We start from the raw sequence: 14063 nt of genomic DNA on the forward strand, positions 1-14063 counted from the left end.
AATTTTATTGTGAGGTCCTTAGTAGTTCACGAATTGCAAAGAGGGGCGAGAAGCCCCTGATGACATATAAAAAAAAAGTTCTCGAAGCATAGTAAATGGATAGGGGTAATATTCAAGGAAGAAATACGCGTAAATCTGCAGAGGCAGCTCTAGGGGAGGGAGTACTTGCCTCGGGAGGAGAAATTTTAAAGGCTCCAAATTTCAAACAATGATATTTTTTGTCATTTTTGAAAATTCATTGATAAAGTAGAGGGTGCAGCTAACAAATGGAATGATTAAAAAATTATCAAGTAATTTATAAAATAAAAATAAAATAAATAGTAAGAACTAAAATGCTAATTGTCTATTATTAAGAAAACGCACAAGTTGATTCAATTTACAGGTACACGGGTTGAACCAACTGGGATACATTCGGAGATAGATAGGATGTATACAATTTGGGCTATATATTTGCAAATTGGGGAAAAGGGAGGGTAAGTATAGTGGGGCTGCATGCAAAATGCAGCCTAACCCAACCAAAATACTAACTCTATATATTAATTTTTTTTTAAATATACCTACAACGTAGTTTTTGTAGTGAGCCTAAGCTAATTGTCTCTAAATACATAAACCTAAACCGGTTTTTGTCAGATCTTGTAGATCCAATTACTGGGTGTGTTCTGAATAATGGACAAGTACAAATGAAATAATTAAATGATTAATCATTAAACTATTTAAATAATAAATTAATAAATTAATTAAAAAATAGATTATTAATCAATTAATAGATTGAAAATAATTTTGTAATAAAGGACAAGTCTTTTTAAATTTGACCTAAAATTTTGTGGGAGAGAGGGGGGCGCTAATCAAGATCATGCCCCGGGCGCAAGAGAGACCAGAACCACCACTGCAAATCTGCCAGATACATCTGATAGTGTAGTGCCAGGCTACGTCATGATGAAAAAGAAGGTCATTTATAATTTATAAGCGGACTAGATTTAGACTTTATATAATTAAAATAAAAAAATTAAAAAAATACCTGGTAGCTAAAAGTTGTGGCTTTTTTCTTTTACACCACTTCTTGATATTTGCATTTTCTTCATACTTGTGGTTTCAATCCGATTTAACAAAATAATTCATAACTGCTTCGTACAAAATAGTATTGGGTCAAACAATGTCGTCAAAAACTAGAGGACGTTGATGATTTTTCTTTTCAACACTAGTGTCGGTTTCCACTCGTATAAGTCCCCCTGTACCTTTTGGGGTGTACGCAGAAGAGGTAGGCTAAAAACATATTTCGCAGGAAACACGACAGGGGTATGTAAGGATCTCGCTCATCTATAATACCTAAATTGGAGATTATTCACGCTGCAGTTCAATAACACGATGACTAAAGGCTATTTATCGACGCCCTGTGTGACTCTGAAGGTACAGAAGGGGCTAAGATCAAAGTAAGGGTCGAAGAGACGCCCCCTTTACATAGACACCCACAGAATGTTTGCTTGTGCCCGGGGGAAAGATTATGTTAGCAGCTTTTATGTGCAAAGAAGTTTGATTGTTTTTTGAATTAAAAAAAAAAAATTATCTAATAAAAACAAACCTATAGTTTCATTGTAACCGATAAAAATAGTTTCTCAATAACGTCGCAATTCATCGGGTTACTGCGGGAGGCTTTAAAATCCTTAGTACAAAATTCATTAAAAAAAAAGTTTCCAAAAAGGAACACAAAAGGACGATTTTTGAACCTAGAATGAGCATAAATAGAGTCATATGATAAGTCAAGCATAAAAAAAATAAATAACTTAAGAAAAAAGTTTTAGAAATGCCTGGTGGCTAAAAGTTGTGGCTTTTTATTTTATACCATTTCTCGATATTTACATTTCTTTTATACTTGTGGTTTCGATCCTATTTTACAAAAAATAATTCATAACTGGTTCGTACAAAATAGTATTTACAGGGCCCGCTTAAATACAGTCTGTATACCCCCACCCCTTTGGGTACCCATTGCCGAAAGTTAAGATTCGAGGACATACCACAAATGGCGACGGTTTTCTTTTGTACCTATAAACATTACTTCCATACAAAAACAAGTCATATAAACTGCAACCGAAAAACCGGTTTTTAAACATGGCTAATGGCTAAAAGCTCTAGCCTTTTTCTTATTGATCATTTTGCGAATTAATCAGTGTTACCGATTAAGCCGAGACCAAAAAGAAATGACACGAAAAATTAGGTGCCTTTAATCAGGGCTGTACGCAGAAGGGGGGAGGCCTGACCCCCAAAATCCTAAATATTCTTTAATTGCTGAGCACTTCTTTATTTGAATTATCCATTTTTTATTAATCGCCCTTCCCCCTCTCCCCAAAAAATATTGTTTATATTGTTGAGTACTTACAGGAAACAATTAATGTGCAGGTGCCTGCCTCTAATGTAAATAAACTATTTCATTAAAAGCTATGTCCAGTTATAAAAACTTGTCCAGAGGAGGGGTAGGGGCAGATCCAGGGGGCAACCCCAAAGATTCTTCTGACGCCCCTTTTGTTTTATTTTTACTTTCTAAAAAAAAACTTGTCAGTTTGGTCAATTATTGGCGCCCTTGTCACATTGGTCGCCCCCCCCCAAGATTTTGATCTAGATCCGCCTTTGAGGAAGAGAGCAATATTTCGAATTCTTTTTTTCCAAGTTTTGTTAAAAATGAATAAATTTTGCTGTTTTGTATTTTTGTCCTTCTGGTGGAAGGGGAGTATTTCTGGTCTATCCCGTGGGGCGATTCAGAGTTTAATATAGTACGAGGGTTAATAACTTCTCTTGACTTACTGCCCCTTGTACATACTTGAATCTTGCAAAATATTTTCTCTTCATTTTTCAATGAAATATGTTTACCATTTATATTGTGCTTTTGTAACGTTTTTGTTTATGGCTTCATACATTTTCGATGTAATTATTATTATTTTCAAGCAGGGGCGTCAGCTAGAGTCTCTGGTGGTACTGGGGGAGAGGGGAATTGCCCCTTGATATCATTAACCACACCCTCTAGAACTAAACAGAACAATTTTTTCGGTATTATCAAAATATGAAAAAAAAATTGCCTCCTCGCTCAAATTTTTGTAAATTGGCGCCTCTATCTTCAATAACAATGACAAGGAAGGGAGATAACCTCAGTTTTGTTAAAGTAGAAGGTAAGTTATTTCAAAGCACCAAGGACAACGAAAATAAAAGATGATAGTTTAAATTGGTGAAGCTCAAACTTAAACAACCATCTATATCTTTAAAAATAAGGAAAATCAGGAATTTGATCTTTAATTAAAAAAGTCTAAATACGCAGTAATGCAGGATTTGGAAAATTGATGAAAAAAAATCAACGGATTGTTAATATTAATTTTTACGGACAAACGGCATCGTCAAATTTAACTAATTAGCTTCGCATGATTATCATCATGATTGAAGAAACAATGGTGACAAAACCGTAGTACTCCCTAAAAATTTCCTTAATTAAGGCTGCAAAAATATCAAATAAAATTTAATTTCATGATGGACTTAACTAGATTATATATTAAATGAAAGCATAGGGCAGTAGTCATAAAATAATTCACGGACGGTTCGTGGACGACTTTCTATGTCTTTTCTGTTCTTAACATCATTCTTGGAAATAAAAACTATTTATTTTGCGTAGAAGAAGATGAAACACATATGTTAGTCTTTGGCAAACTTGAAAATAAGAGCGATTTTTATGGCATAAAAATATTTTTTTAGTTTTGGTTATCCGATCAGAGTACTGTGTTTGCCGCAATGTAAAAAAAAAAAAAAAAAAAAAAAAAAAAAAAAAAAAAAAAAAAAAAAAAAAAAAAAAAAAAAAAAAAACACACTACTATTCAGTAAATCAGTATACATGACTTACCTCCGTCCAGAGCAATCACACTCAGTTGGTACTGTTGCTTGGCCTCACGATCCAGTGCCTTATGCACAGTTACTTCTCCTGAGGTAGTGTTGATTTTGAACAGGTTACTATCGCCATCTTTAAGGAGGTAACGGACCTTAAAGAAGGGAGGTAGTGTTTTTGCTTTTCTATATGAATTAATACAGGGATGTTTCAAGATGAACAGACAATAATGGGGATAATCTTACTTGTATTATTTTGAATAAACAACATTAAAAACAATGGCAATAATCAATTTATCATATAGGCCCCAACATTTCAGAAAAGGAGGCCCAAATTCGAGAAGGAGACGGAAAAAGACAGGTAAATTCTACAATTTAACACTGAAAACTATTGGGGAAATAATAGTAGTTTCTAGATGGGTAAGGGGGGAGGGTCTGGAGTCTCCTACACGAAAAAATCTAACAAACACATCGTGTTCATTTATAACGAAAATGAAACGTAAATATATAATAATATATAATATTTAATAATATTTAATTAAATCTTAGTCTTTTTTCTGGTAATACAGCTTTTTGACGTGAAGCTTATTCCGTATATGAAAGGGATTATCCCCTTCTCAACGCCTCACTCTTTACGCAAAAGTTTTTATTGTTTTAAAAAGTAGAGTTGTGACAAAGAGTCAAACTTTAGCCTAAAGAGCGGGGCCGTTGAGGAGGGGACAGCTCCTTTCGCATACGGAATAATTTATTTTCGTTTTAAGTTTTAATGTTGCTCCTTACTTTCAGTAAAAAAAAAAAAGTTCTTTCTTAGTTTCATAATTAGACACATAAACGTTTATCCAAATGTCAGTAGGCAGACCATCAATAAATCTTTGGAAATTTTTCCCTTTCCTGGAGGTATTTAAACTTAAAACTCCAATTCAAAATTAAAAACATTAAAAAAATCGCTAAAAATAAAACAGAAAAGTAAAACTTTCAAGATTCGTCAATATATTTTTCTCAAAATCTTAATAGAGAACTAACTTCGTTTTAAGGTGAAATGAGTAAATTTTCATTCCAACAATCAAAAAGCCAAAAACTCCGCTCATACCAGAAAAAAGAAAATCTACGAAGCAAAAAAAAAAAAAAAAAAAAAAAAAAAAAAAAAAAAAAAAAAAAAAAAAAAAAAAAAACAGGAGCTCCATATTCTTGATAAGAATGCATTTTTTACATATTTCTTAAGAAAAAAAAATCTCAGGAGGTATACCCTAGACGAGCCTTAGAGGACCAGTTCTCTCCTTTTGGTGAAATACATAAACTTAACACTCCTTTTAGAAACTTAAAACAATTCAAAGCACCATTAAAAACGAAAATAGAGAAGTATCCATTTTTGAGAAATTAAGTAACATAAAAATAAAAGTTGCGCATTCTCGAATAAATGATTGATTAATAGCTCCTATGTCAATGCCACGATAATAACAGAGCAAAATTATTTTACAATCTCCATTCAAACTAACATGAAACTGCAATCTTACTTTTCGTCTCAAAGCAATTAAGAGCTATTATTTTTTCAAATAAATATTCTATTTAGAATAATAGTTCTATCAACAATTTTGACTTTTTAGATGACAAAATGATAAGTACAGGGACATAAAAAGGGCGAGGGGCTCAAGCCCCCCCTAATCCAAATTTTCCTAAATTTACGGGGGATTTTTTTTTCAAGCTATAAAATACATTCTGTGTTCTTGCGGTCCCCTCCCATGAAAAAAGTAACCTGTATATATACCTGAGTGGAACTAGGCTTAAAAACAAACACAAAATACCCAGTGACCTCTCAAAAATAGCACTTAGAATTCGTTCACATGGTCTTTCTCCTTTTTATCCCCGTTATCCCCCCTTGGGGTCGCCCCTGATATCATACAAGTACCTACATAGAGTAATACATAAAAAACTACAAAATAAATACCTTGTTGAATGGGTAGGAATCTGCATCAAAAGCTTGAACAGTCACAACAGATAATGGTAAGCTTTCGGCGTTCTCCATCACGTATGCAATATAAGGAGAGTTGAGGAATATTGGAGCATTATCATTAACATCAATCAATGTAACAGTCACAGTTGAAGAGTCATAACGCACGTATGTTCCAGAATCTTCAGCTTGGACTGTAATAACATAATGGTTCTTGCGCTCATAGTTTAGTGACTTGGCAACTCTGACGATGCCCGTGTCTTCACTGATAGCGAAATCGCGATTTGCGTCGCCAGCAACGATAGAGTATCTCACGCGACCATTTAATTCCTCGTCCGCATCAGTAGCAGAGACCTAGGTTATAGAAATCAATTTGAAATAACATGTCAGTTGCGACCAAGCAAAGGACGGCAGACACACAAACACAACATAAAAAACACAATATAAAACAACAAACATTTTAAAGGGGAAGGGAAAGCAAAATACGCATTTCGGAATTTGTTACTGTTCTACTTGTTCTTTCAAGTTCAGTAGGGGTCCTGGCCTCACTTGCACCCGACACTAAATTTTGATTAGCCCCCTCGTGTCACCCACAAAATTTGCAGGCTAAATTTTAACAAAATTGTCATTTATTAGCAAAGTTGTTTCCAATTTACTCATTAATTAACAATTTATTTTTATTCATTATTCGAATTATTCGATTATTATTAATTATTTTAATTTAATTATTTTAATTCTTATTATTTATTTACTCTAATTTTTTATTTATTTTTATTTCATTTATTAGTTCAAAATTAATTATTTTCACTGATCAACTGCACCCTCCACTCTATTTCAGCAAAAATAAAAAACAAAAATTCTAAAATCATTTGACCGTTAAATTATTTATTTGAAATTTTGCGCACCTAAACTTTCTGTGCCCGGGGAAATTGGCCCCTCTGTCTCTCCCCTAAAACCACCTCTATTCACTTTATGCCTTAAAACTTTCACACTAGCATAAATCCAGACTTTATGCTCAGTTATGTAATCTTATGGAGCAAATTTCACCCGTTACAGAGGCAGTGCTATTCCCGTAGGAGCGGTTAATATATTTCCAAATGAATAAACTTTCTCAAAAAGCCTTTAACGCTTGATCAGAACTTTAATCACCATATCCATTTCACATTCTTAGCTTTTGAATAGTCTTGTTTATGATAATAGTGATAATTTTTGATGATGAATATTACGGTTTTATAAATTTTTATGTTAGCCAAGTGTGAAAGAACTTGCCTAAGTGAGAAAGGCTATTTGAAGTAGCATAACTTAACCACTTGGCATAACAAATTTCGTGCGTAGTGTGAATGCCGGTTTTGAAGCACGTGCTTTTAAATGAAGAGAGGGCAGAATTAATTTCTTTAACCAAAGCTTCAATTTATAAATGTTTCTTCGAGTTAGTAAAAAAGACACATTTTGGAAAAAAAGAGAAACCAGCTCTTCAGCGATCCCAAGTTTTTTTTCCGAAATTCCCCAAAAGAAAATTAGGTTGTCCTAAATATCCCGGAAAAATCACGTTCGTAAATAAGCGAACACAAAGACAAAGTTGTTAAATTTTGAGGAAAAATCACACACTCTGATTTTTTCCTAGAAAAAGTCGGGGAAACTCCAAAGAATTGGTGAATAGAAAAAGCGTTGAGAAAAACCTTTGCGTATCTAAACAATCAAATTTTTCAGGAGAGAACGGATTAGCCCGGCCAAAACGGCCCAAACGGGCAATTGCTTAGTTTGAGAGGATAGAGTGTATATCTTTGTTTTAGAAAATAATATTTTTTGAATGTCCAAGAACTTATTGTGAGAAAATATTTTAAACAAAATCACTTAAAGGGATATCATAACGTTTATCATTGAACAGTGGCGTTGTTTCAGGGGGCAAGAGGGGCAGTTACCCCCCCCCCCCCTCCCCAATATCTGGAGAAACAATTATGAAACAATTGTTTGATGCCCATGCCCCTTGGCTTTCCGGATGGAGACCCCTCTTGCCCCCCAATGCAGGAGTTACGCGCCTATCATTAAGAGCTGAATGTTTGTTATTGGACAAAGCCAGGACCTTGAAACAAAGTAGGAGACTACTTCATAGCAAATAAGTTGTGATTAGTTGCGAATCACAGCTGAAATAAGTAGTGAGTTAGTTCTGAATATATTACATGCCATTCATAAAGAATAAAATTAAATACCGAGTTAAAAATCAGAAGACAGAAACGCAAGACACTAATAAACGTCAAATGCACAATAAAACTTTGGTAAATAGAGATGGGTAAAAGACAGAGCAAGCGAAAAAAGATGATAATTAAAAAAAATCAACATTTTGTATTCGCCCCTCTCCCAAAAAACACCCCCCAGAGCAAAAATCCTTGATACGGCCATGGATAAAAAATTAGAAAACACTCTAATTTATGGAGATTTAGAAAAAAGGAAATTGATAGTTACGTTACTGTTAAATTATTAATTTTACAGCTCAATTCAATTATTCAGTTAATGTATAGTTTAAAAAAAATAATCAAAGTTAATTTTATCAAAGATGAAATTTAAAATAAAAAGTAAAAATAAAGGCTTCGGGGTTGTGAAGCCTTGAAAGCTCATGATTTTTATTATTCTTCGAAAATTTCTTTAATTTTCTATGGCTTGAGCACTCGAAATATTTGTAAAACACAAGGGATCGCCCACTTTCCACCACCTGTTGTAAATCTCAGAGCACCACATGCACCTCACAGCTTCGCAGCACATGACAGCACAGTTCCACCAAATGGGGGACGGTTTCCACAACACTTGGCACGTGCCACCAGGTGTGCTTGATATCTGAAAGTCAGCTACCCCTCAAGAAAACATTCCATATCTACATATATATTATTGTGTATCGAAATTTCACACCTATTTGCCATAATGACGGTAAATACAATGACGGCTCTAATGTCCATATATCACTAACCAAACTTATTGCATAACTTAAGTCATGCTATAACAGTAATTTTTCAGTCCAAAATAAGAAGCGAAAAAGTCCAGTTTATTTCTTCTTGTTCATTTTCGGTTTAAAAAAAAAAAAAAAAAAAAAAAAAAAAATTAGCCTAGAACATATAGCTTGAAGACTCGCTGAACGCATTTTGGGTCTATTAAGTTCCATTCACAATGAGGTTTTACTAACGCCAAGAAATAGCTAGCATTAATTTAAGCCAATCAGAAATTTTTTATAAATATGATTGGCTTAGATTAGACTAGATTTTCGGTATTAGTAAAATCTTGTTGTGAATGGATTTTTAACAAACCTGTAAAAATATATTCCATTATTATTAAGCGTAAAGGTCGTGTCTGAATTTTTACATTTCTGAGACACTCCGAAAATTGTTCGATAAGCAGGTAGGCCTAAGGCAAATGTAGGTAAAGAGATTCAAAGTATGTTTGAACACACATAACACTGCTGATCTCCGTTTGAAAGCAGCTTAGAAGATAGTCTTGGGCTATAATTTCAGAAGTGTGAAATCGGCTGATGCGACCTTAATCAATTGCAAACTATCTTTTTAACATTTCGCAGATCAGAAATAACAGAGTAGTTTTTTTTGCGAAACTTTTCCCTGTGTAATTTCAATGATATAACACGGTTGCATCATCGCAACAGAATTGCACTGTTCTATAGTTTTTATTGTTTTAAAAAGTAGAGTTGTGACATAGAGTCAAACTTTAGCGTAAAGAGCAGGGCGTTTTGAGGAGGGGACAGCCCCTTTAATATACAGAATAATTTATGTTCATTTCAAGTTTTAATGTGGCTCCTTACTTTCAGTTAAAAAACTGGGTTTTTTATTTGATTTCTTAACGTTTTTGAATTAATCCAGGTTTTGAGTTTGACTCGCCGTACATGAATAATTAAAAATTATGCTTTTGCTTTTATTACTTTTACTTTTTTTAAACTAATAATAACCTTATAATAACCTAAGTTTGATTTCTGTTTCAGGTGTTTAAGAATGTTTCCTGAATTACAAAGGCTAATTAGAATAATAGCCTCTTTTAAAAGTTAAAAAAGAAACTTTAGCGTAAGAGCGAGCTACTGAGGAGAGACAACCCCACTGATATACGTAATATTTTCTGTTCGTTTTAAGTTTTAATGTTGCTTCTTGCTTTCAGTTGAAAAAACTTGGTTTTTTAGTTAATTGCTGATCATTTTTTAAATAATAGCGGGAAATCAAGCTCCCCCTTCATATAAAATTCCCTTCCCCAAGAGAACTTTCTCCATGGAAAGATTCTCCCACTTAATTAGCGATATTTGCGGAAATTAGCGATATTTGCCGGAACTAATTTTGTAAGACATAGTAACAAAACGGCCAAAGAGCTCGAAACTGTTTTTATGAAAATGAGAGTCACAAGTTGAGCAATTCTCAATGACAGAAATGAATGAAAGAAAAAATCTTTAAAAGATATACGAAATCATTTATGTTCGTTTTAAGTTTTAATATTATTCCTTACTTTCAGTAAGAAAAAACATGTTTTTTTTATTTAATAACAACCACAAGCCGAACGCTTACAATATCTTTGGTTTATTATCATAAAAAGATCATAGTTATGAAGTTGTACAGGGTAAAATTAAATGTTAAGATTGGCCGGAAAATAACACAAACAAATGATTGCTTATGTCGGCCATTATATTACAAAATTCGAACTTCAGCGTTAAGAGCGAGGTATTGACGAGGGGACGAACTTCCGCATATATGTATATGAGGGGTTGGCCCCCTCGTCAATACCTCGCTCACTACGCTAAAGTTAAAATTTTGTTCCAATTCATTATGAATGAACAATGAATCACAAAGGCCGTTCAATTAGAATAAATAGCTCTTTTGAAATTACTAAAATACTTTAGCGTAAAAAGCGAGGTACTGACGAGGGGACGAACCCCCTCATATACGTAATAATTTCTGTTCGTTTTAAGTTTTAATGTTACTCCTTACTTTCGGTTGAAAAAACTTTTTTTAATTTAATTTCTGATCGCTTTCTTCAATAATTATGGGATACCCAGCACCCCCTTCATAAAAATCATCTTTCTTCATGAAAAATTCATCCACGGAAAGATCTTCCCATGTAACCCAATTCCCCCTCCGCCACCAAAAAATCCCCCTCAAAACTTCTGTATACTTACCAATAACAAATACTATATGTAAACAATGGGCAAAGTTCACAGCTTGCAGCCCTTCGACTTTGAGGGATTAAGTCGTCCCCAAAGACGTAGTTATTAGATAGTTCGACTATGCTGAACAAAACGGCTATCTCAAAATTTTGATCCGGTGACATTGGGAAAAAATGTATGTGGGAGGGGGCCTAGTTGCCCTCTAATTTTTTGGTTACTTAAAAAGGACACCAGAACTTTTAATTTTCGTTCGAATGAGCCCTCTCGCGAAATTCTAGGACCACTGGGCTTAAACCATCACCCCTGGGAAAAAAAATAAATAAACACGCATCCGTGATCTTCCTTCTGGCAAAAATACATAATTCCACATTTGTGCAGATAGGATTTTGAAACTTCTTCAGAAGGGTTCTCTGATGTACTGAATATGATGGTGTGATTTTCATTTTAGTGTGTATTTCTCTCTTTTTTTTGAAAATAAAGCAAATTTTCTCAGGCTCGTAACTATTGATGGATAGGACTAAACTTGATGAAAATTATTGATAAAATCAGCCTAAAAATGTGATTCTTTTGATGTATCTATTGGTATCAAAATTCCGTCTTTTAGAGTTTCGGTTACATTTGATCCAGGTCGCTCCTTACTTATAGTTCGTTACCATGAACTGTTTGAAAATTGAGGTTTAATCTAAATAGGGTATATTCTAGTGCTCTTACTCTAGCACTTTGTATTGCTTATTGTAAAGGTTATTTTTCCCAGATTATTTTTTTTTTACACAACACCCCCTTTCTTAAGGCTGCACTCCAATTGTCTGACATATTTATATTAAATAGAGTGTACATGTGCCACTCATGCAGATTCGTACTCAGTAACTCTTTTCGGGGGTCTAACAATAAAAAGCAATTTTTTAAAGGGTCCAGAAATTCCATAAAATTTAAGATTTAAGGGGAGCCAAGGCCTCTACATTAAACTTCATCTGCAGTGGACTTATGTCCTGGAGCATTGACCCCAAAGAAGCTCTAATGATCACCAATGATAAACCACTCTTGAGTCGACTAACGACAATGACATATGGTTCCCTCTACGCTGGTGACACTGTCGAGCCGGAGCTTTAAGTCAAATAAGTCAAAGTAACTAGAGGTATAATCATCTATACCTCCTTTGAGAGTGTCAAACACCTGCTTTATTAGGCCAGTGTCAAGTCGCAGGTCTTTGCATAGTTATAGATACGATCCAGGTCGCTTTAGAAACCCCGCTATCCCGAAATAAAACCTTTAAAAGTGAGCATAATACAAGGCTACGAAAGAAAATGAAAAATTTGACTACTCTCCCATTTGAAAATCTATCTGGTTTATTCCCTCCTGGAACACAATACCCAGGAAGACACATCCTGATTGCCAGTATATAGCTTATTGACAGTTTTTAAAAAGCGGTTTAGACGGAAGAAAAATCTCAAATATTTGTTTACAATTAACAAGCCTGTCACCCAACAGGGGCATAGTTAGCTATGGAACAGGGGCAACTGCTCCTACCAGACCTTGGTTTGCCCCCAGACCACAGTTTACCTCCCGGCCGAAATTTAGTTTCTTCGAAAATCTTGTCAAAACTAAGATAAGCCTGCATAATTCAAGCATCCAGAGAAACGGGTCAGTTTTCTTTAGCATGTCTTTACCTTTATGATACCATTTCAGCTCATTTTTCAGTTTTCAATGGCATTCTCACCCGATTTGAAAAAATTGGCTCTAACTCCCCCGGGATTTGACGAAATTACGCCACTGTCGCCAAACCTTGTGATAATTCACCGTGCCACCACAGGATACGTTATTTTGAAAGGCAAATTTTAAGTTCTATGACGCCAATCGAATATTAAAAGAAAATCAATCAACAAATTAAGGGTGTTTAATTCCTCCCCCGGCACTACCAAACAAACACATTTTGGTACTTATCGGTTATATATTAAACACTATAGAATTTCGATCGCGGATGATGCGAACATACACAAGAAACTGGTCTCAAGTAACTTCTTTATACCACACAATGAGTTTTGGCTTGGTTGAAAAATAAATTGTAGCTATATATCTTATTTAAGTATTTAGTTGGTATTTTTGTTTGGTTAGGTTAGGTCACCAATTTAATATATGCTATGCTCCCCCCCCCCCTAATGTGCAAATATATACCCCAAATTTGTTTCTAAACTTTTATATTTTCATTATATTTTGTTTGATTTCATTAGCATTAATCGAACTTCACTTCCCGAGTGTTTACTATATAACCGATATATACGCAAATTTTTAATGCAAATAATGTTGCCGCAGTCAATTAAGCCTTATGGTATATATATTATAGTGTTATTTATACAGGATTACGCAAAATTCAATCGTTTATCATTGGTGTTTCAGATGAATAACAAACTTCATAAACAACTAAAACGCAAAAAAATTACCATTTTTATTTAAAGAAGAATGCAAACTACGCAAAAAAACTGATTATATATCTGACGTTTCAAATGCTAATTACATACTTGCATACTAAGGGTTTTGCTGATTTGGGCTGCCGGTTAAATTACTGGTAGTGAAGCCCTATTTTTTGCTGTCCCAAAATTTATGGCTTTCAGTTGCCATAGATAAAATAACTACCATGATTTAACTTTATTTCAATCAATACGTATTCAAATACATCAGTGATTTACCATTAGTACCGATATATGCATGCCCTCTTATGTTTACCTTATTTATTTAGTTTTTTTTTTGTTTCTTTGTTCTAAAAACATTTCTAATATGGAAATTCATTGATGAGAAAAAGTATTTATTAACGAGCTACGTTGTCATACAAAAATGAGCTGATGTGTCTGATTGAAAGCGAACTTATCTGCTATCTAGCGAATTCCGAAATATAAAAAGTCGCTATTCTATTTTAGACGCATATTTGAAAAATTTGGCCAACATTCTGTTATTACCAGTATATAAGCAAGACGTTCTTAACACAATTTTACAGAATTTAAATATATTAACACAAATCGAAAACAATCTTTCTGGCCGAAGAAAAGCAAATTTTTAACACTGAAGAACCAAATATTCCATCGGATGGAGACACTTTTTTTCATCGGTGGCCGCGGAATT

The 14063-nt window shown here is 34.0% G+C and overlaps 1 protein-coding gene across 1 annotated transcript in view; it reads right to left on the reverse strand.

Annotated features, from left to right (window-relative positions):
- Positions 1 to 14063, reverse strand: part of LOC136031717 (cadherin-related tumor suppressor-like) — a 189667-nt gene that overhangs the window by 40641 nt on the left and 134963 nt on the right. Inside the window, exons 9-10 of the mRNA XM_065711422.1 lie at positions 5804 to 6160; positions 3878 to 4013 (exon numbers count right to left, since the gene is read on the reverse strand). Of these exons, the coding sequence (XP_065567494.1) occupies positions 3878 to 4013; positions 5804 to 6160 (493 nt within the window). The remainder of the gene's footprint in view (positions 1 to 3877; positions 4014 to 5803; positions 6161 to 14063) is intronic.

The sequence above is a fragment of the Artemia franciscana genome, chromosome 10 (assembly GCF_032884065.1).
Source record: "Artemia franciscana chromosome 10, ASM3288406v1, whole genome shotgun sequence".
Taxonomy (NCBI): Eukaryota; Metazoa; Arthropoda; class Branchiopoda; order Anostraca; family Artemiidae; genus Artemia; species Artemia franciscana.